The sequence below is a fragment of the Erythrolamprus reginae genome, chromosome 1 (assembly GCF_031021105.1).
Source record: "Erythrolamprus reginae isolate rEryReg1 chromosome 1, rEryReg1.hap1, whole genome shotgun sequence".
NCBI lineage: Eukaryota > Metazoa > Chordata > Lepidosauria > Squamata > Dipsadidae > Erythrolamprus > Erythrolamprus reginae.
This window is the reverse complement of record NC_091950.1, coordinates 270,004,486-270,024,909: the sequence shown is the minus strand read 5'-3', so window position 1 is coordinate 270,024,909 and position 20,424 is coordinate 270,004,486. Positions and strand designations below refer to the sequence as shown.

The 20,424-nt window shown below is 39.0% G+C and overlaps 1 protein-coding gene across 1 annotated transcript; it reads left to right on the top strand.

Annotated features, from left to right (window-relative positions):
* The first annotated feature begins 751 nt into the window (after positions 1-751).
* On the top strand, positions 752-15,239 carry GCM1 (glial cells missing transcription factor 1). The gene is made up of 6 exons (XM_070763184.1): positions 752-853; positions 3,210-3,462; positions 9,354-9,466; positions 9,616-9,735; positions 12,632-13,374; positions 15,077-15,239. The coding sequence occupies exons 1-6, from the start codon at positions 752-754 to the stop codon at positions 15,237-15,239; spliced, it is 1,494 nt and encodes a 497-aa protein (XP_070619285.1).
* Positions 15,240-20,424: the final 5,185 nt, after the last annotated feature.

Genomic DNA, 20,424 nt, shown 5'->3' with positions numbered 1-20,424 from the left:
AGGAAAGAAGGAAAGGAAGAAGGAAAGAAGGAAAGAAAGAAAGAAGGAAGGAAGGAAGGAAGGAAGGAGCAGTTACTAGGTCCCACTGCTACAATCCCAAGCCAATTAAGGGATATGCATGACAAATGAAGGCAAATATACATGTCCCAGGATAATGTTGCAGGATTCCATCCAGTCACTGGGACCAGAACTTTAATCTTCCAAACTGATGCTGGAGCCCAACCTTAGGGAACTTCTTTCTCTCTACCAGAATATAGAGAGAACTATCTCTTGAACCCAAGTCCCCCTCCCATCCATCAATATGACATGCTTTACTATTAGCTAAGGTAGGTATGGGGTCCAAGAGAGGGAACAAGAGCTGTCATAATCCTTGTCCTCGTTTTTGTAACAAACAGTACAACTACATCTATTTGAGTGTGAATTAAATGCAAAACAAGAGAGAGTTCCAATTCCTTCAATTGTACAACAATGGGAATGACTCCTGCTATACACTGCTGTTAATGCTATCTCCCAAACACCACACTCTTATCTGGAAGCTACAGTTTCCATTGTCTTGGATGCTTGCAAAACTCTTAATGGAACGGGTTTTTCTAGCAAAAGAAGAGTGATTTTATCTTTAATGAGCAACCTATGATTTAGCTTCGGGAAATTGCTTTGTGGCCCTAAACTGCTTGCTAGCCGGGACTGCCATACCACTTCAAAAACTGACAGTGGAGACCGTTCTCATTACATCCAGGGGACAAATCCTGACATGCGGAGAGTTGCTGCTGATGTTAGCATGGAACAAGAAAACTTGTCTTCTAAAAATGAGGACATTCTCAGCTGGGATATTAATGACATCAAACTTCCCAAGGTAGGTTGCTCTAACATAATGCTTATTTTACACAAACATAAATTATCATTTTTGCATATTAACTTTTGCAGAAACCATGGTCTTCTATCTTTAGCTACTATTGTTAATGCGGCATTCATTGGAATTATTCCATATACTACTACGTGCATCGGCAGGTGGCAGTATCAGGCTGACCTTACCTTATCTTAGAAGTTAAATGGAGTTGGTTGGAGCTACTTGATATTTGGATAAGAGAGTACTTGGTAGGTTAAAGGTTGAAAACCTATTCAGAGAAAGAAATGGCAAACTATTTCCATTCTCTTTTCAAGAAAATTACATGGACATATCCAGTAAATTACAAATTGGATTTGGAATATGCTGGAATATATATACTGTATGTTTGTGTGTGTGTGTGTGTGTGTGTGTGTGTGTGTGTATACACACCTGCTGCACCTACCCTGCTCAAAAAAATAAAGGGAACACTTAAACAACACAATATAGCTCCAAGTAAACCAAACATTTGTGAAATCAAACTGTCCATTTAGGAAGCAACACTGATTGACAATCAGTTTCACATGCTGTTGTGTACATTCAACTTTGTACAGAACAAAGTATTCAATGAGAATCTAGGATGTGTTATTTGAGTGTTCCCTTTTTTTCTTTGAGCAATATACAGTATATAGGCACACACACTAGAAATATAAATATAAATTTATGTATGTATATATGTATGTATGTATGTTTGTATGTATGTATGTGTGGGGTGGTGGTGGATGGATGGATGGATGGATGGATGGATGGATGGATTTATGGATTTATATATACACTATTTCATTTAAATCTGCATTGATCTATTTCAGTGTTTCCCAATGCCAGCAACATTAAAATGTTTGGAATTCAATTTCCAGAATTCCCCATCCATCATGTACATCTGAAAGTTGCCAGCGTTGGGAAACATTGATCAATGGGATGAGTCTACTTCCAATCCATTGTCAACATTATCATCCAAAGCTAACATATAATTCAAACCTCCATTTGAAACCTCTGAAATTCACTAGTTGACCCTGATGTAATGGAGAGGTGTAAAGAATTCACCAAATATTAGTGAGACCCTATTAAATTGGTCAAAATGTGCTTGGCAGCTTGTATTCTCATTTCAGCAATTTATTATTGCAACATATATTTTTTCTATTCTTTGTTTGTTTGTTTTTTCTATTCTTTGACCAAACTAATAGTCACAAACTAATGTGTCATTTTTCTGAGGAAAACTGTTGCATCAATTTGCATTTTCCCTCTGCACACATGAATTAAAACCACATCTTGCAAGAAGACAGATAAATTTGGAATCTTAAAGATGAGTGTAATTAACATTTCCCCTCTCAGGGAATGTAATTAATCTAGTTCTGTCATTCTTAGACATCCTAATATTTAATGGTCTTAAGGGTCAGCAAGAAATTATGCATGAATTAAATATAGAAGTCAATAATGTATAAAAACAAAAAATGAGTGTAGCTGGAAATCTACTTTTGTCCTTGTACCTCCATCTAATGATATTAAAACGAGACAAATATTATGGATTGAACACAATTAATCAGTCTTGAAACAGAGTCAGTGAAACTGAAGAGATATTCGCTCATCACACTTAACTAAATTTCAATTGATTTCAGTGAAACATCCAATCTTATTTCTATCCAATCTTATTTCTATAATCCCAGTGACCAATTAGGCCCCACAGAGTTGGCCTTCTCCGGGTCCCGTCGACTAAACAATGTCGTTTGGCGGGGCCCAGGGGAAGAGCCTTCTCTGTGGTGGCCCCGACCCTCGGGAACCAGCTCCCCCCTGAGATTAGAACTGCCCCCACCCTCCTGGCCTTTCGTAAGCTCCTTAAAACCCACCTCTGCCATCAGGCATGGGGGAACTGAGATAACTTCCCCAGGCCTATACTGTTTATGTATGGTATGTTGTGTGTATGTTTTCTTAAATTATGGGTTTTTAGTTTTAATTATTAAATTTGTATCGTGCATTGTTTTTTCTATTACTGTTGTGAGCCGCCCCGAGTCTACGGAGAGGGGTGGCATACAAATTTAATTAATTTAATAATAATAATAATAATAATAATAATAATAATAATAATAATAATAATATATGACTAAATGTTAAGGGCCATGGATGGGAAGTTAATGCCTAAATATTTTCCCTTCCAACCTTTTGTATGTTTTTCAGCAAGTCCTCTTTCTGGGTGTGTAGTCTAAACTTTTCAAAATCATCTCAGCCTGCATCACACACTCAGAAATCTGCAGAATGAAAAACAGCTGTATTACTTTTCTCTCTCTCTCTTTCTTCGTTTCAAATGTAAAATTCTTTGGCTCCCTCACAGGATGTGAAACAGATAGACTGGTTTCAGGAATGGCCTGATTCCTACGTAAAATATATCTACAGCGCAGAAGATAAAAATGCTCAGAGGCACCTGAGCAGCTGGGCCATGAGGAACACCAACAATCACAACTCGCGCATATTGAAAAAATCCTGCCTTGGTGTCGTGGTCTGTGACAGTGATTGCTCCACTTCAGATGGAGGAAAATTGTACCTGAGACCAGCCATATGTGACAAAGCTAGGCAGAAACAGCAAAGTAAGTAGGGAAAAGATTCTTCGTCTATGTTCCTTGAGATGGCTTCTTCTGCATGAAAAAGTATTCTCAACAACCATCCCTATAAGATCCTTTCTAGTTGCTATCCAACTAATATTAATCACAAAAGCCAATCCAACCACTCCCCTTTAAAAAAAAAATCTGGAATCTAATGTTAATCTTCAAAAGTTCATTGGAGATTCCACTGAAATGAATTAATACAAACTCTTCAAGATGATGCATCAAGTAACAGTAAAACATTGTGCTGGGGTGGGCAGGTGTTCAACGTCAACTGATTTTGGCAGTGGAAACCGAAGTATCCAAAATGGAAATTCAGCCCATCACATCAAGATGGGTTTTTTTTAAGGTGATCATGATGAAACATTCTCTATAGTGGTTGCCAATTGGTGAATTTGGGGATTAAAGTTTGATAAAGATACCCTGAAAAGAGCTTTGACTCTCCCCTCAGATGAGACTAGGAACATTTAGACAGCAGGCAGGTCTTTGGTAGACATATGTGGTGGAAGTATTTCACCTCAAAGGTTCATATAATACTTCCACCTCATGTTCAAAGTTCCTCCCTCCTAGTGTTTATTAGGCAGTTTATTTTTTTTTCTTTTGTTATGGTTTTCAATCTACTGATAGTTGGGGGGCATAGATGTTGTTGTTGTCATTGTCATCATCCCAGAAGCTACCAATTGGAACAGATCACCACAATAGTAAATACATAAAATTAAACATAAATAAACGAATACTAGAAAAACAGGGAAAGCCCTGTTCTTTCTCTGTTTATAGATTAGCTTTAGAAATCAGAAGAGGACTGTTCCTTTATTTTTATTTTTTGAGTGGTAAGAGACTATCTCTTGTGTTCTGAAGTAGCTTCATTAAGAAGATTCTCTAAATGCATCATAAAAAAATAAGAAAAATAGAATGGAATGGAATGGAATAGAATAGAATTAGAATAGAATAGAATAAAATTAGAATAGAATAGAATAACAGAGTTGGGAGGGTTCTTGGAGGTCTTCTAGTCCAACCCCCTGCTTAGGCAGGAAACCCTACACCACTTTAGACAAATATCCAACATCTTCTTAAAAACTTCCAGTGTTGGAGCATTCACAATTTCTAGAGGCAAATGCGATCCCATAATGTAGACAATTACACACCTGCCCAATTTCTTCAAGGAAAATTCCTTAAGGTCCTTTGGTACTTAAAAAATAGGATAAGAACCACAATGAAGAGTTTTATAGTTTCCTGACATGTACTGGAGACAGGACTATAAGAAGATATACAAAGACATGTCAGCGGTAAAATATTTTTCCCTTATTGACATATCCCTCCCCTATTAACACATTCTACTAATATATGGAATCATAGGACCAAGAGAATTTGTGAGTCATTGTTGTCTTCAAAGCACTTTTGGGGAGCTATTCTTAATCTTTTGATATGTGCTTTGATCCACCATGTGAAATGAGACAGATTTCCAAACTGTTGTGCTGATCAACCCCCCAAGAACTATTATCCAATGGAATGAAAATCTTCTTCTATTTAAACAATTAGCCCATGGATAAGCAACTTTGGGGGATAAGTGTACTTAGTCGAAATTTAAGAGTTTGTTGGGGTTGTTTTCACTCATTCTCCCTCCCTCTCTCCTTCCCTCACTTTCATTTTTAGATCAGATGGACATACTTTTAAACAAAGCCCTGTTGTGTAGTCACAGTCACAGTCTCATTTTATTTTATTTTTAAGGATAGGATATACAGTACCTAGGTTTGAAAAGCATTTTTGCAAGTAACAGGAGCTGCCGTCCATATTCCATCTATTTATATTTCATATACCTGTTTTACATATAAGAATCCTCATGGAGCAATGGAGAAGAATATGAATAATTACTATAAAATTCAGTCACAAAAAATTAAAATTAGAATATTAAATCGGACAGACCATGTCAGCAACATTTGGAGTGAATTAGATCCAAGTGAATCCATTCACCATTCTTAGCTTCTGCAAAAGAGAACCTGAAAGAGTTATGCGACAGAAAAAGATCCTATGAAAAACAATGCAGAACAATATTTCAAGGAGGATAAGAGCAAAAGGGTTGTCAAAACAAGTTATCATGACAGACAACAAAAGATGGAGGATGAAAGCCTTGGGTTGCAAGAGAGATGCTGAATGCAGACTCTCAATGTCAAGCAATAAAGGTCAAGAAAGATAGCTCAGCAAAGAGAATCAATAAATAAGAAAGAAATCATAGGGGAAAGAGTAATGAAAGCGGTTTTTAAGATGGCACCAAAATCATAGAAAATTTACAGTTAAGGTAGGGATATTTAGGAATAATCACAGTAATGACCACCAGAATACCTCCGGGACCGCCTTCTGCCGCACGAATCCCAGCGACCGGTTAGGTCCCACAGAGTGAGCCTTCTCCGAGTCCTGTCGACTAAACAATGTTGTTTGGCGGGACCCAGGAGAAGAGCCTTCTCTGTGGCAGCCCCGACCCTCTGGAACCAGCTCCCCCCGGAGATTAGAACTGCCCCCACCCTCCTTGCCTTTCGTAAAGTTCTTAAGACCCATCTCTGCTGTCAGGCATGGGGGAACTGAGACATCTCCCCCGGGCCTATATAGTTTATACATGGTACGTTTGTGTGTATGTTTGCCTTTAATAATGGAGTTTTTAGTGTTTTTTAAATTATTAGATTTGTTCTTACATTGTTCTTGTTATTGTTGTGAGCCGCCCCGAGTCTACAGAGAGGGGCGGCATACAAATCTAATAAATAAAATAAATAATAAATAAATTATTCACCTAACAATTGCAGTGATTTGCTTAATTGTGACAAAAAGGTCATAAAATGGAACAAATCTCATTTAACAGCTGCCTTGCCTACCAACAGAAATTTTGGGCTCAATTGTGGTCATAAGTCAAGGACTATCTATAATTAACTAATCTCCTTCTCTTGCTCCTCTCACTTGCTTTGGTATTATATTTGAAAACTATTTGAAAAATGTTAAGTAATGTAAAGCATACTTTTACAAGTTGATGCTTATCGTAAATAGCGTTGTAAAAATATTGCAACGGTAGAGAAAGTTAGATAAAGAATGTCTTTCAGCTACTAAATTCTTTTACCAAACAACTTAAGACAATTTTGGAATGCTGTAAATAGATACTTGTTAGATATTATTGCTTGGGAAAATAGGAACAGTGATATTTATTGAGGCTGTAATCATATGTCCATTTATTTCAAAGAGTTTTTTTTCTTTCTCGGTAAACATAATTGGGTTTATGTTATGAAATCATGGATAAATAGAGCAGAATAGAGTAGAATGGAATGGAACGGAATGGGATGGAATGGAACAGAACAGAACACTTTAAGTCCAGTGGCAGGCTGCTGCCGGAATGGGGAAGCAAAAAATCTCGGCAAAATACAACCTGTGCGAGATTTTGCTACCTGCCCAGGTACAGGAAGCAAAATTGTGCTCTATCTCGCACTCGCGCCGCAGAGCCGAGGAGCTGCACACAATTAACCATTCCATCAGCAGCCCACCAATGGCTAAGTCTGATTATGCACACAAGGAATTTGTCTCGAGTGCAAAAACTCACTGTGTCTTGCAAAGCGGCAGAATAATAATTTTCATCATCATCATCATCATCATCATCATCATCATCATACAAATAAGAAGGGGAAAAAAAGAAAATAGTAATAAGAATAAATGGTAACATACAGCCCTATTACATAGATAAATATACCTAGACATTATACACTGAGAATTACTGTACTTTTTGGAGTATAAGACATATTTCCCCCTCCCCTAAAAGTGGGTGAAAATTGCAGTGTGTCTTATTCACTGAACGTTGCCGAAGCCCCGCCCACCCACCGGCCCCCACCCTTCGGCCATTTTAGGCCTCCACATGCCACATTTTTGGCCGGTCCCAGGCAGCAAGGATCAGCAGCGGCGGCAGCAATCCTGGTAGCCTACAACAGGTCTAAAACAGAGCATGCAGAAATAAAAAAACACAACGCACAAAGACCAAAAACGCGACGCGCAGAGCTGACAATGTACTGCGGTGATTCCCGCAGCCTGGAACCAGCTGAAAATGCAACACATGGAGGCCCAAAACTGGGGATATAGAGGCTGAAAATGCAATGCGTAGACGTGGCGATTGGTGGCGATGTGCTGTGGCGATCCGGGCAGCCTGAACCGGCTCTAAAACAGAATGTGCAGAGGCCTTCTGGAAAACTCTAAAGACTAAAGACATTTAATTAATTAATTAATTAATTAATTAATTAATTAATTAATTAATTAAACAAACAAACAAACAAACAAACAAACAAACAATTCCACTTGTTTCAATGGGCACTACACCAAGGGTGAAATGCTCCCGGTTCACTTGTGCCTGTTGGTCATCGGAGAACCAGTGCGAGGCTCTGCCCACCTGTTTGGATGCCGCTATTTGGGTTCTTTTACCCTCTGCATATGCACAAAGCATTCTGGGCATGCGCGGAGGGTAAAGGAACCCAAATGGCATCATCTGGGTGGGCGGGAGGACCTTGCACTGCCTTTGCAACCGTCTCTCTGACAACTGGCAGGCGCGAGCAAACCGGGGGCATTTCACCCCTGCTCTACACATTGTTAAGAATCCTTTTAATCCAACCCCTTGAATAAATGAAAAACTGCCATGGAGTCTAGGAGATGTTTAGAAATATATTATTAATATTGATTGTTTCTTCATTGCTTATTTGACCCCTATGACAATCATTAAGTGTTGCACCACATGTTTCTTGACAAATCTATATTTTCTTCTATGTACACTGAGAGCATATGCCCCGGAGACAAATCCTTGTGTGTCCAATCACACTTGTCCAATAAAATTCTATTCTATTCTGTTCTGTTCTGTTCTGTTCTACCCTACCCTACCCTATCCTATTCTGCTATATGAAAATCAGAAAGCCCCCTGTTCGTGTGAAAGTTCTTTTATGTGTCAAATATCCTTGAAAAAGAATGCCATGGAAATAAATAGCACATACCAGTGTATTGCAGTGGCCTACTGGTTAAGGTGCTGGGCTTATCAACGAGATGGTTGGCTGTTTGAGACCCGAGTGCTGTGGATAGGGTGTGCTCCCATTGCTTGCTCCAGCTCCTGCCAATATAGCAGTTCAAAAGCATGCAAAATGTGAGTAGATAGATAGATAGATAGATAGATAGATAGATAGATAGATAGATAGATAGAAAAATACATAGATAGATAGATAGAAAAATACATAGATAGATAGATAGATAGATAGATAGATAGATAGATAGATGGATGGATGGATGGATGGATGGATGGATGGATGGATGGATGGATGGATGGATAGATAGATAGATAGATAGATAGATAGATAGATAGATAGATAGATAGATAGATAGATACCACTTCAATGGGAAGATAACATTGTTCTATGAATGGTAATATCGTTCTATGCTCCTCGGTATATAGTCAAACATATTCAAACAGTGGAGGCTCCCTTGGCGAAGTACTGGAGACGAGTCAGACAAGCTGGACAGGGGAGATCTTTATTTGTCTATTTATTAATCAAATAAATATTATTCCAATCTAAATCAGGAAATCTTAAAATTTTGCACCATTTTTAATTATACCCACTTTTTTTCCTTATTAAAAACCATCTCCACCATATTTGCAAGTTTCAATTATCGGACTTTCTTAGTTCAGGTGTGGCCACCGCTGAAATTTCTGGCCCAGTAATCCATATATCTGGTGGGGATTCAGGTTTGGGCATTCTATATTAAACTATGATTTCAATGCTCATAATGATGATTATTTCTATATGACCTGAAGACGGGATTAATCTTACAATATGTTTTGAATGCCATTAAAAAATGGACTATATATCCTGCAGGGAAACCATGCCCTAATTGCAACGGGCCTTTGAAACTGATTCCATGTCGAGGCCATGGTGGATATCCTGTAACAAATTTCTGGAGACATGAAGGACGGTTCATATTTTTTCAGGTAAGCGAAAACAAGACAAATATTGAATTCATTTAAAGCAAGTGAGTTCACGTGGACTTGTTTTATTTTGATGACGAGCAATACATGATATCAGAAGAGTAGGAACAAAAATCTAATATCATTTTGTCTCTCTTCGTTTATTTGTTAAGTCAAAGGGAGCTCATGATCACCCAAGACCAGAAACCAAACTGGAAGCAGAAGCAAGAAGGTCAATACAGAAAGCATATATTTCAATTTCTCCAAGACTGAAGAGGAACAGAAATATGGAGGTAAATTTTCACAGAATCCAATATACAAACAACCATGTACTGTTATCGCATATGATCAGTAATGGGTAGCCATTTTTTTACTGCCATACTGTGGGTGTGGCTTATTTTGTGGGTGTGGCTTAATAGTCATGTGACTGGGTAGGAGTGGCTTGCCGTCCATGTGATCAGGTCGGAGTGGCTTGAACGATCATCATTCAAGTGAACTGTCCTCGACTTACAACCTTTAAAGCCCTTCATGGCATCGGACCAGAATACCTCCGAGACCGCCTCCTGCCGCACGAATCCCAGCGACCGATTAGGTCCCACAGAGTGGGCCTTCTCCGGGTCCCGTCAACTAAACAGTGTCGGTTGGCGGGCCCCAGGGGAAGAGCCTTCTCTGTGGCGGCACCGGCTCTCTGGAACCAACTCCCCCCGGAGATTAGAACTGCCCCTACTCTTCCTGCCTTCCGTAAACTCCTCAAAACCCACCTGTGCCGTCAGGCATGGGGAAATTGAGACATCTCCCCCTGGGCATGTTTAATTTGTGCATGGTATGCTTGTGTGTGTGTCTGTTAGTATATGGGGTTTTATTTTAAATTTTAAATGTTTTAAACTTACTTGGATTATTTATGATTTGTTTTTCTCTGTTGTGAGCCGCCCCGAGTCCTCGGAGAGGGGCGGCATACAAATCTAAATAATAAATAAATAAATAAATAAATAAATAAACCTTACCAGTGTCGCTTGCTGAGATGACAATTTGCTTCACGTTTCCCACACTCTCCTTCCTGGGTCACCCCCCCCCCCGCCTCAGGCTGGGTAGCTAAGCAAACAGGTGCTGCCAGAAGCATAAATGCTGCCAGTGCCGCTTCCACCCACGCCTTCTGCTTGAACCTCAGGCGGGAGGTGGCCACGGGAGGCTGGAGGGGAGAGAGGGAAGCTTGTCTGAGGCCAGAAAGGAGGAAAGAGGAAAAAAGCAAGGAGCGCAGACGCAGCAGCAGCAGCAGCAGCAGTAGGGGGGAAAAGGAGAGCCGGGCCGAGACCAGTAATCCAGGAAGTGACAGCCTCCGATCAGCTGGATCTGCACACGCATCTTCATTTCAGCCGGTGGAACTGCGTTCCACTCCATCCTGCCTGCTGGCCACCCCTGCATATTATGTTCCTGAAGCTGAGCATCCAGCAAGGACTCAACATATAGGGGAAATTGATCGAAGGTTTGCTATTAGTATAGCCTGAGTACAATTTGCCCTCCCTGAAGTAATGTTCCTTTGGTGGCAATCAAGTGACAAGAAGTGACAACCATTTCTTTATAAGATAATATTTCAAAAAGAAGTCAAGTTAAGAGGCAGCACTTGGTCATATTTGGCTAATCTAAATTTAAACACATTTAAAACCTGATAAAGTCACACTAGTTAGCATTTGTATTGAAGACCACAAAAAACAAACACCAAAATCATCAACTGGGAAGTCAGCATGTCAAATTCTAGAAGGAGACAATGGCCAACCCCATCCATATTATAATGTTTTGTTGATTTACTGTATATCTTTGTGGTACACTGACCAGAATCATTTTTAGGTGAGATGGGCAGCCATATAAATTTGAGGTATAAATAAATAAATAAATAAATAAATAAATAAATAAATAAATAAATAAATAAATAAATAAATAAATAAATAAATAAATAAATAAATAAATAAATAAATAAATAAATAAATAAATAAATAAATAAATAAATAAATAAATAAATAAATAAATAAATAAATAAATAAATAAATAAATAAATAAATAATACATAAATAAATAAATAAATAAACAAACAAACAAACAAACAAATAAATAAATAAAAAATAAATAAATAAAAAATAAATAAATAAAAAATAAATAAACAAACAAACAAACAAACAAACAAACAAACAAATATTATTTTATATTTTCTCAATAGTCCTACTCACTTATTGCTTGATTTAAAAAAATACAGCAGATATTTATTTATCTATTTATCTATCTATCTATCTATCTATCTATCTATCTATCTATCTATCTATCTATCTATCTATCTATCAGATTTGTATGCCGCCCCTCTCCGCAGACTCGGGGTGGCTAACAACAATAAAAAGACAGTGTAAACAAATCTAATATTAAAAATAATCTTTAAAAACCCAATTTAAAGAACCAATCATACATACAAACATACCATGTATAAATTCTATAAGCCTAGGGGGAAGGGAAAATTTCAATTCCCCCATGCCTGATGACAGAGGAGCTTACGAAAGGCAAGGAGGGTGGGGGCAACTCTGATAACCGGGGGAAGTTGGTTCCAGAGGGTCAGGGGCACCACAGAAAAGGCTCTTCCCCTGGGACCTAACTGGTCGCTGGGATTCATGTGGCAGAATGGGGTCCCAGAGATATTTTGGTCCGATGCCATGAAGGGCTTTATAGGTCATAACCAACACTTTGAATTATGACCAGAAACCGATCGGCAACCAATGTAGACTGCGGAGTGTTGGAGTAACATGGGCAAATTTAGGAAAGCCCATGATAGCTCTCTCAGCTGCATTCTGCACGATCTGAAGTTTCCGATATAATCATCCAGCGCTGTAAAAGACAGGATCCTTCTTTAAGGTCAAGGTAGACGTAAGGAGAAAAAGGAGAAAGCAGAAATAGTGAGTTAAAAGTTCTTCCTAATGGAGAACATGACTTCCTCTTTGTTGCAAACTTCCTATCTGGCCTTCCCCACCTATAACTGTCAAATTTGCCCTTTTCTGAGTTTTCACCATCTGTGTAAGAATTGATTCTCAAAGCAATGGAGAACATTCAAAAGGTTGAAAGGGACCTAACATTGGGAATTCAGCTATAATTTTGCTTTGAGAATGAATGGATCTTTACCAGAGTTGAATTATAACATGATGTTTTCTTAAGTCCCTGACAGGAGAGATGCAAAGTGATGATACTTTATTGTTCATTGTTCCCAAACACGAAGAGCGAATATCACACAGTAGCTTCAATGGATACTTCAGAGAGAACCCATCTCAAGAGCTCAATAACTGCTTGACTTTCACCAAAGGCTTCGGTTCCGCAAAGTTGCCCTATGTATTGGAGCACACTCAAGACATGGGCTACGGCAAATACCTGGACAAGTACAAGCCAATTGGAAGCAGTGAATATGATGGTGGAGACCCAATGGAATTGTTAGCATCCGATTGTTCTGAATACGGGGAATATGGGGAACCGGAAAGCTGGAATCAAAACCTTGACTTAGGAAGACATCTTCCATCAATGAAATACCTCAGTGGCTCTACTACAGTTCCTCCAGGACTACCCAGCGAGACACTATCTTCCTTTAACACAGTAGATTTAAGTCCCCAACATGTTCCTAGTAGGTGGGAATCCTCAATGGAGGTTGGTTACCACTCCTTCAGGTCTCCTGGGAATCTACTCGGGGAAGATATATCAGAAATCAAAGCACCCCCGTTTTATAACGGTAACCATTCTTTCTGCCAGCTGTCTCCAGAGGACCCCTACCTCGTTGGAGATGCTGCCCATCACTATTACCAGAATTCCTTACCTCTCAAATGGAACGAGTGGCCCAGCGAGGAAGACCCAAAATATACAAATCTCGACCACTGCAACAATGACAAGTTTTTCAACTTCTTTCCTTTACGGTGAAGCTCTTTTATCACCTCCCCCAAGTTGTGAGATAGATTCTCAACTGTTACAAACATTGTGTTGCCACTCGATTCTGGATGTCAGTTATGGGGACTGTATTCTTTTACATTTTGTGGTTGAATTTCTTGAATTTTTTAAAAAAATGTGTGCAGCAAGTTGGGTGAAGTATTTCACGGTGAATAAAGTGACTAATATTATACCTGCACTAGCAGATAAATCATTAAAGTACAAGACTGAGAATTCCACTATTGGATACATTCCTCTGCACCCAGGGAGCCCAGGTGCTTCATCTACTTGTGTATCCATCATGTTTTAAAGCATTTTTTCCCCTTAGGGTGAGGCATAATTTTTAATTTAAAAAATATAGAACTAATTTTATTCAGAATGATCATTTACAAATAGACTCTCCTTAGCAGTGTTCCCTCTAATTTTTTGGGGGGGTGGGCGGAAAGGTATAGTGTCTGAGCGGCAGTCCCTTTGGGACTGGGCGGCACAGAAATAATAAACAAACAAACAAACAAACAAAAACCCACCCTGTTTTGCCTCAGAGAATTTCAAAATAAAATACTGTACTTTGTGTCTATAACAGTGAGCTCATAATAGGGCAACTCTATCAATATCAAAATGCCACTTAAATAGTTGAGCTAGTTTCAAACTAGATTTTGATTTTCTTTCTCTCTTCCTTACTCCCATTCTTTTTCTTTCTCTTTTTCTTCCTCTCTTTTTTCTATCTGTTTCTCTCTCTTCCTCTCTTCCTCTCTCTCTCCTTCCCTCTCACTCTTTCCCTCTTGGCTTCTGGGCAGGTTTGGAAAACTCTGAGTTGATGATGATTTTTAAGTGAGCGATTGCTCACTGCTCAGCTTAGAGGGAACTATGCTCCTTAGTATGGAGAAAGTAGACCTACATGTATTGCATTCAAACTAGCTATTTTATTGTTTTCTGCCTATGGCACAGGAATCTCCCCAGATTGGCAGCTTTCATTTGATAAAGATCAGATCAGGCTTAGAGGCATGTGGGAGACAGGGTGGTTGTCAGACTTTGCCCTCTTGTAGGGAGATTTCTTGCTTGAGTCCTCCTTCCATCAGGAATGGTTGCTCTCCAACAATACAACTAACTTGTCATGTTTTCACCTTTTGCTTTGAGTAGCAAGATGTAATCCAATTTCGCAATGGTATTTTTATATTCTAAAATTCCAAATACTGGTATTCATTGCTGTTTTGGTGCTTTGATTATGATTAAAAGGATACTTTTACACCTTAATTTATTGATTGTCCATGAAATTGTCATAATGACCTCTGACTATCTCACATTAAAAATTGTCCTGGTGCAGACAAAAATGACACTCATTTGTAAGTGATTCATTCTTTGTACACAACAGAAGACTGTTCCTTTGCTTGGAAAATGGAAACTCAAAAGTTGGCAGAGGGAAAATATAGTCAGATCAGCCCAGGGGTGAGCTGCTAGGGGTTTGCAGGGTTCAGGAGAACCCCCAGCTATGTTTCTGTGCAGTTCAGAGAACCCCCAAATCCAACTCTTGACTGCCACCACACTGCCCAACCCTCCTCTCCCGGAAGTCCCTACCTGGCCCATATTGGATGCAGATAAATGTAGGTTGCATACAGAGGCTCACGTGGGTAAAAAATGGGCCTACTGGAAATTCAGGGAGGCCAGAAATGGGCCAGTTTCTGGCCTCCATAGGGCCGTCAGTGCCATTTTTGCCTTCCCGAAGGCTCAAGAAAAGCCTCCAGAGCCCAGGGAAGGCAAACCTCACACCATCATAGTGCAGGAGGTTGACTATGTCACGCCTACTATGGCCACACCCACCCAGCAACTGGACAGAAAACCCTTGCTAAAATTTTGAAGCCCACTCCTAGATGATCCTGTATATTTGGCGAAGATAGATTAGCAGATCTTTCATCTTTTTATGCCCTTGAATTGCTACCATCTTATAGAACGGCTTTCCTTCTTTCATTTTTGGGGGCCAATTACTCAACAGAAAGCAACTCCAAAAGCCTCATAAATCAACACAGTTCTTATCCAACATGTACTTAATAGGATGGATACACGTTTTGCTGTTAAAACAAATAATTAATAATTAACTACATTATTATTATTATTATTGTTATTATTATTATTATTATTATTATTTAGATTTGTATGCCACCCCTCTCCGTACTTAATTATTTATAAATATAATTATTAATACATTAGTAAATGATTACTACAAGGATGCCCAGAGCTGTAACATTAGTAATTATTATTATTATTTATTGGATTTGTATGCCGCCCCTCTATGTAGACTCGGGGCGGCTAACAACAGTAATACAAAACAGCATGTAAATCCAATACTAAAACAGCTAAAAAACCCTTATTTGTAAAACCAAACATACATACAAACAAACAAACATACAGATGTTGGAAGAAGCCAGAGATTTTAAGAAACCAAAAATCTTGGTGTGATGGAACTGCATCCCATAATTCCAGCTGAAATTATTTTAGGTGTCCATAATTAGCCATGAGCCTCTCTCCTGTAACGGCTGGCAGGAGGTGATGACCATACACCTCATATTTCAGCTGCCTTCCTTGTTCTTCTTCTTTTTCAGTGCAGGTGGGTTGTATGAATCTTAATTATCTGCTTGGTATCCTTGGAGCCTCAAACAGCAAATGGCTACAGAAATTATCCTGGCACACATTGGATTGCAGGCTGTTTACCATAGTGTAGCATTCCTATTTGCACTGCAAAACATGTTACAAGTGGAGGAAACTGGGCAAGCATATACATGGCTACAAACATTCAATTTATCATGCTTGAATGAAACCGGCATATTCCCCTTTTCTACAGTAAAATATTGCTCAATGCCAAGTAAAATAAAGTGACTTATGATTGTTTTTCATACTCACAATTGTTGCCACATTCCCCATGGTCATCTGATCAAAATTCAGATCTTGGCAAATGACTCATATTTATGACGGTTGCAATGTCCGAGGGTCTTGCGATCGCATTTTGTGACCTTCTGACAAAGTCAATGGGGAAGTCAGATTCACTTTACAACTCTTAACAACTGCATTGATTCACTTAACAACGGTGGCAAGAAAGGTTGTAAAACGTAGCAAAACGTAATGAGCCGGTGTGGCGCAGCAGGTAGAGTGTTGTAAGCGCAGGCCACTGAAGCTGACTGTAGATCTGTACGTGTAGGTCAGCAGTTCAAATCTCACCACTGGCTCAAGATTGATTCAGCCTTCCATCCTTCCGAGGTGGGTAAAATGAGGACCTGGATTGTGAGGGCAATAGGCTGGCTCTGTTAAAAAGTGCTATTGCTAACATGTTGTAAGCCGCCCTGAGTCTAAGGAGAAGGGCGGCATAAAAACCAACCAACCAACCAACCAACCAACCAACCAACCAACCAACCAAACAAACAAACAAACAAACAAACACAACAACAACAACAACAACAACAGTTAGGTCCCACAGAGTGGATCTTCTCCGGGTCCCGTCAACTAAGCAATGTCGCCTGGCGGGACCCAGGGGAAGAGCCTACTCTGTGGCGGCCCCGGCCCTCTGGAACCAACTCCCCCCAGAGATTAGAACTGCCCCCACCCTCCTTGCCTTTTGTAAACAACTTAAAACCCACCTCTGCCGCCAGGCATGGGGGAATTGAGATCCTCTTTCCCCCTAGGCCTTTACAATTCTATGCATGGTATGTATGTATGTATGTATGTTTGGTTTTTATATTAATTGATTTTTAATCATCAATACCAAATTACTATTGTACACTGTTTTATTGTCGCTGTTAGCCGCCCCGAGTCTCTGGAGAGGGGCGGCATACAAATCCAATAAATAAATAAATAAATAAATAAATAAATAAATAAATAAATAAATAAATAAATAAATAAATAAACAAACAAACAAACATCCAACTGTCTCATTTAGCAACCAAAATTTTGGGCTCTGTTGTGATCTTAAGTCGAAGACTACCTGCAATATTACAATATCTCCGTCCCACCCAACTTTGAAGATACAACAGTCACACATACACACAACCCAACAGTTTTGTGATCACATTTGTGGTGCTTGGCTACCAGCTTACCTTTATATCCATTTGCAGTATCTCACAGTCACATGAACACAATTTTCGATGGATTGTAATTTTTTCCCCTGGTTTCTGCTTAAAAAACACCAATTGTCTAAATTTGAGTCGACTGCCACAAAAAAAGTAATACGAGTAAAATAAGATCCAGTAATCCACTTAATGACTGCAATGACTTACGATCAGTAGCAGGTTCCTACCGGAACGGTCAAGGTCATTCCACCAGTAGTAAAAGTTAAGTCTCCTGTGTGCACTCGAGTGTCCCAGCATGATTTTGCTTCTGCACATGCACAGGAAGCAAACTCTTGCGATGGACACACATGTGCACAAGATTGCGGCAATTTTTTACTTCTGTGCATGTTTCTGCATGTGTGGAAGCAAAGAAATTGCTGAAATCTCACACATGCATGTGTCCCCTTGCAAGATTTTGATTTCTGCACATGCACAGAAGCAAAAAAATGCTGGGACACCCGAAGCTGCACACACAGTGCACCGATAGTGGCCAAAACGGGAATCGGTCCCTGCTTATAATCATAATTATTGGCTGAATTATAGTAAAGTCAAGGACTAGCTTATACAAGCATACTGTGTAAATGTAATCTATGCCAAGAATTAACTTGCTCATTGTTTTAGTGATAAGGGCAGGGTTGGGCAGCAGGCAGGATGGGGTGGAACGTAGTTCCACCGGCGGAAATGAAGATGTGTGCACAGCTCCAGCTGATCGGCGGCTGTCACTTCCTGGATTACTGGTCTCAGCTCGGCTCTCCTTTTTCCCCTGCTGCTGTGTCTGTGCTCCTTGCTTTTTTCCTCTTTCCTCCTTCCTGGCCTCGGACGAGCTTTCCTCTCTCCTGCCCGGCTCTCCTCTAGCCTCACGCGGCCACCTCCTGCCTGAGGTGCAAGCAGAAGGCATGGTGGAAATGGCACTGACAGCATTTATGCTTCTGGCAGCACTTGTTTGCCTAGCTATTCAGCCTGAGGTGTAGGTGGGAGCAACCCAGGAAGGAGAGCACGGGAAACGCAAAGCAAATTGTTACCCCAGCGAGCAACACTGGTAAGGTTGTAAGTCGAGGACTTAACAGTTCACTTGTACGATGATGATCGTTCAAGCCACTCCCACCTTGTCAGATGGCCGACAATCTACTCCTACCCAGTCACATGATCATTAAACCACACCCACAAAATAAGCCACACCCACAGTGTGGCAGTAAAAAGTTTGGCTGCCCATTACTGGATAAGGGTACATCTGGAGTTAACAAATGCACGTATATAGCCCAGGTGTGTTGGACTGCAGCTTCTTTAATCAACAATCTGGGTTCTCCACAATTATTGTATCTGGAAAGTGCTAGATTCAAGAACTAGGAAGCCTATCAGGTCATCTGTATTTTTTTTCATTTTGCAAAGGTGGAAAAAAAATAGGGAATGGTGATCATGGGTGAAAACACAATCAACTGCGCTCTTTTAGTGGGAGGAAGACCTTGTCTTGCCACCTTCCTGATAAACTTTGTGGGTTGGGGTAGAGAGGTTTCTACAAGATACTTAAGCCAGTGATAGCTCCAATGCCATCTGAATGGCAACCCAGAGCCATGTCCTGGTGAGTGGAGAAGATCATACAATCTTTTAAGAAAGAGCATATTTTTAAAAAATCTATTTCAGGCTGATTACTGGTATATAGACTTCCAAGTTTGAAAGAAGAAAGTAGAGGGGAGAGAAAGAGAGGAGAGGAGAGGAGAGGAAAGGAACTTGGTACATAATTTTCAGATCTTAGATATTGGTAGGGCTGGAGCCCTTTCCCACAGTGGCTCTGATCACGAGAAAAATTGTGCTTCCTGAGATTCAGGAAAAGTCTATTTAGAACCTTGAAAGAAAATAAAAACACTGAATCTGTCTTTCAAACAAACTGCAAGCAAACAGAACTGTTTTGGAATAGCAAAATATGACCGGGCCAGTTGATATTTATCCAAACTTGACTGGCCAAATTCTCAACCAATTAAGATGTTTAGCTTGTTGTTAGCTTATTTTCGAACACAGCTCTACACAGAGCTCATGAAAGTAATTAGAACTCCCCTGGGTGTGAAAGGTGATAAATCTCCAGGACCGTCTCCTGCCACACAGCTCCTAATGACCAATAAGGGCCCAAAGGGTTTGCCTTCTCCGGGTCCCGTCGGTTAGACAATGTCAGTTGGTGGGGCCATGGGGGAGGGCCTTCTCTGTGGCAGCTCCAGCTCTCTGGAATTAGCTGCCCCCTGAGGTCCATACTGCTCCCACCCTGCTGGCCTTCCAGAAGGCTGTGAAGACCTGGCTTTGCCGGCAGGCCAGGGGCTGTTGATCACTCCGAACCATTGGGATCTGGCCACTAGAAGTTATGAATGATTTTTTAATGGGTTTTTAGATTGTTTTTTTAATTGCTTTTTACATGTTGTATGCTGCCCAGAGTCCAGAAGGAGTTGGGTGGCCTATACGCATAAATAAAAAATAAATAATTAAATAAATAATAAAATAAATAATAAAATAAAAAATAAAATAAAATAAAATAAAATAATAAAATAAAATAATAAAATAAAATAATAAAATAAAATAAAATAAAATAATAAAATAAAATAAAATAAAATAAAATAATGTAAAATAAAATAAAATAATAATAAAATAAAATAAAATAAAATAAAATAAAATAAATAAAATAAAATAAAATAAAATAAAATAAAATAAAATAAAATAAAATAAAATAAAATAAAATAAAATAAAATAAAATAAAATAAAATAAAATAAAATAAAATAAAATAATAAAATAAAATAAAATAAATAAAATAAAATAAAATAAAATAAAATAAATAAAATAAAAAAAATAAAATAAAATAAAATAAAATAAAATAAAATAAAATAAATAAAATAAAATAAAATAAAATAAAATAAAATAAAATAAAATAAAATAAAATAAAATAAAATAAAATAAAATAAAAT

What these genes read in the sequence shown, in the direction of transcription:
- GCM1 (XM_070763184.1), top strand. Translation starts at nt 752, where the DNA reads ATGCGGAGAGTTGCTGCTGATGTTAGCATGGAACAAGAAAACTTGTCT. An exon ending in ATGACATCAAACTTCCCAAG is followed by an intron (nt 854 to 3,209) that starts GTAGGTTGCTCT and finishes GCTCCCTCACAG; the next exon opens with GATGTGAAACAGATAGACTG. An exon ending in GACGGTTCATATTTTTTCAG is followed by an intron (nt 9,467 to 9,615) that starts GTAAGCGAAAAC and finishes TTATTTGTTAAG; the next exon opens with TCAAAGGGAGCTCATGATCA.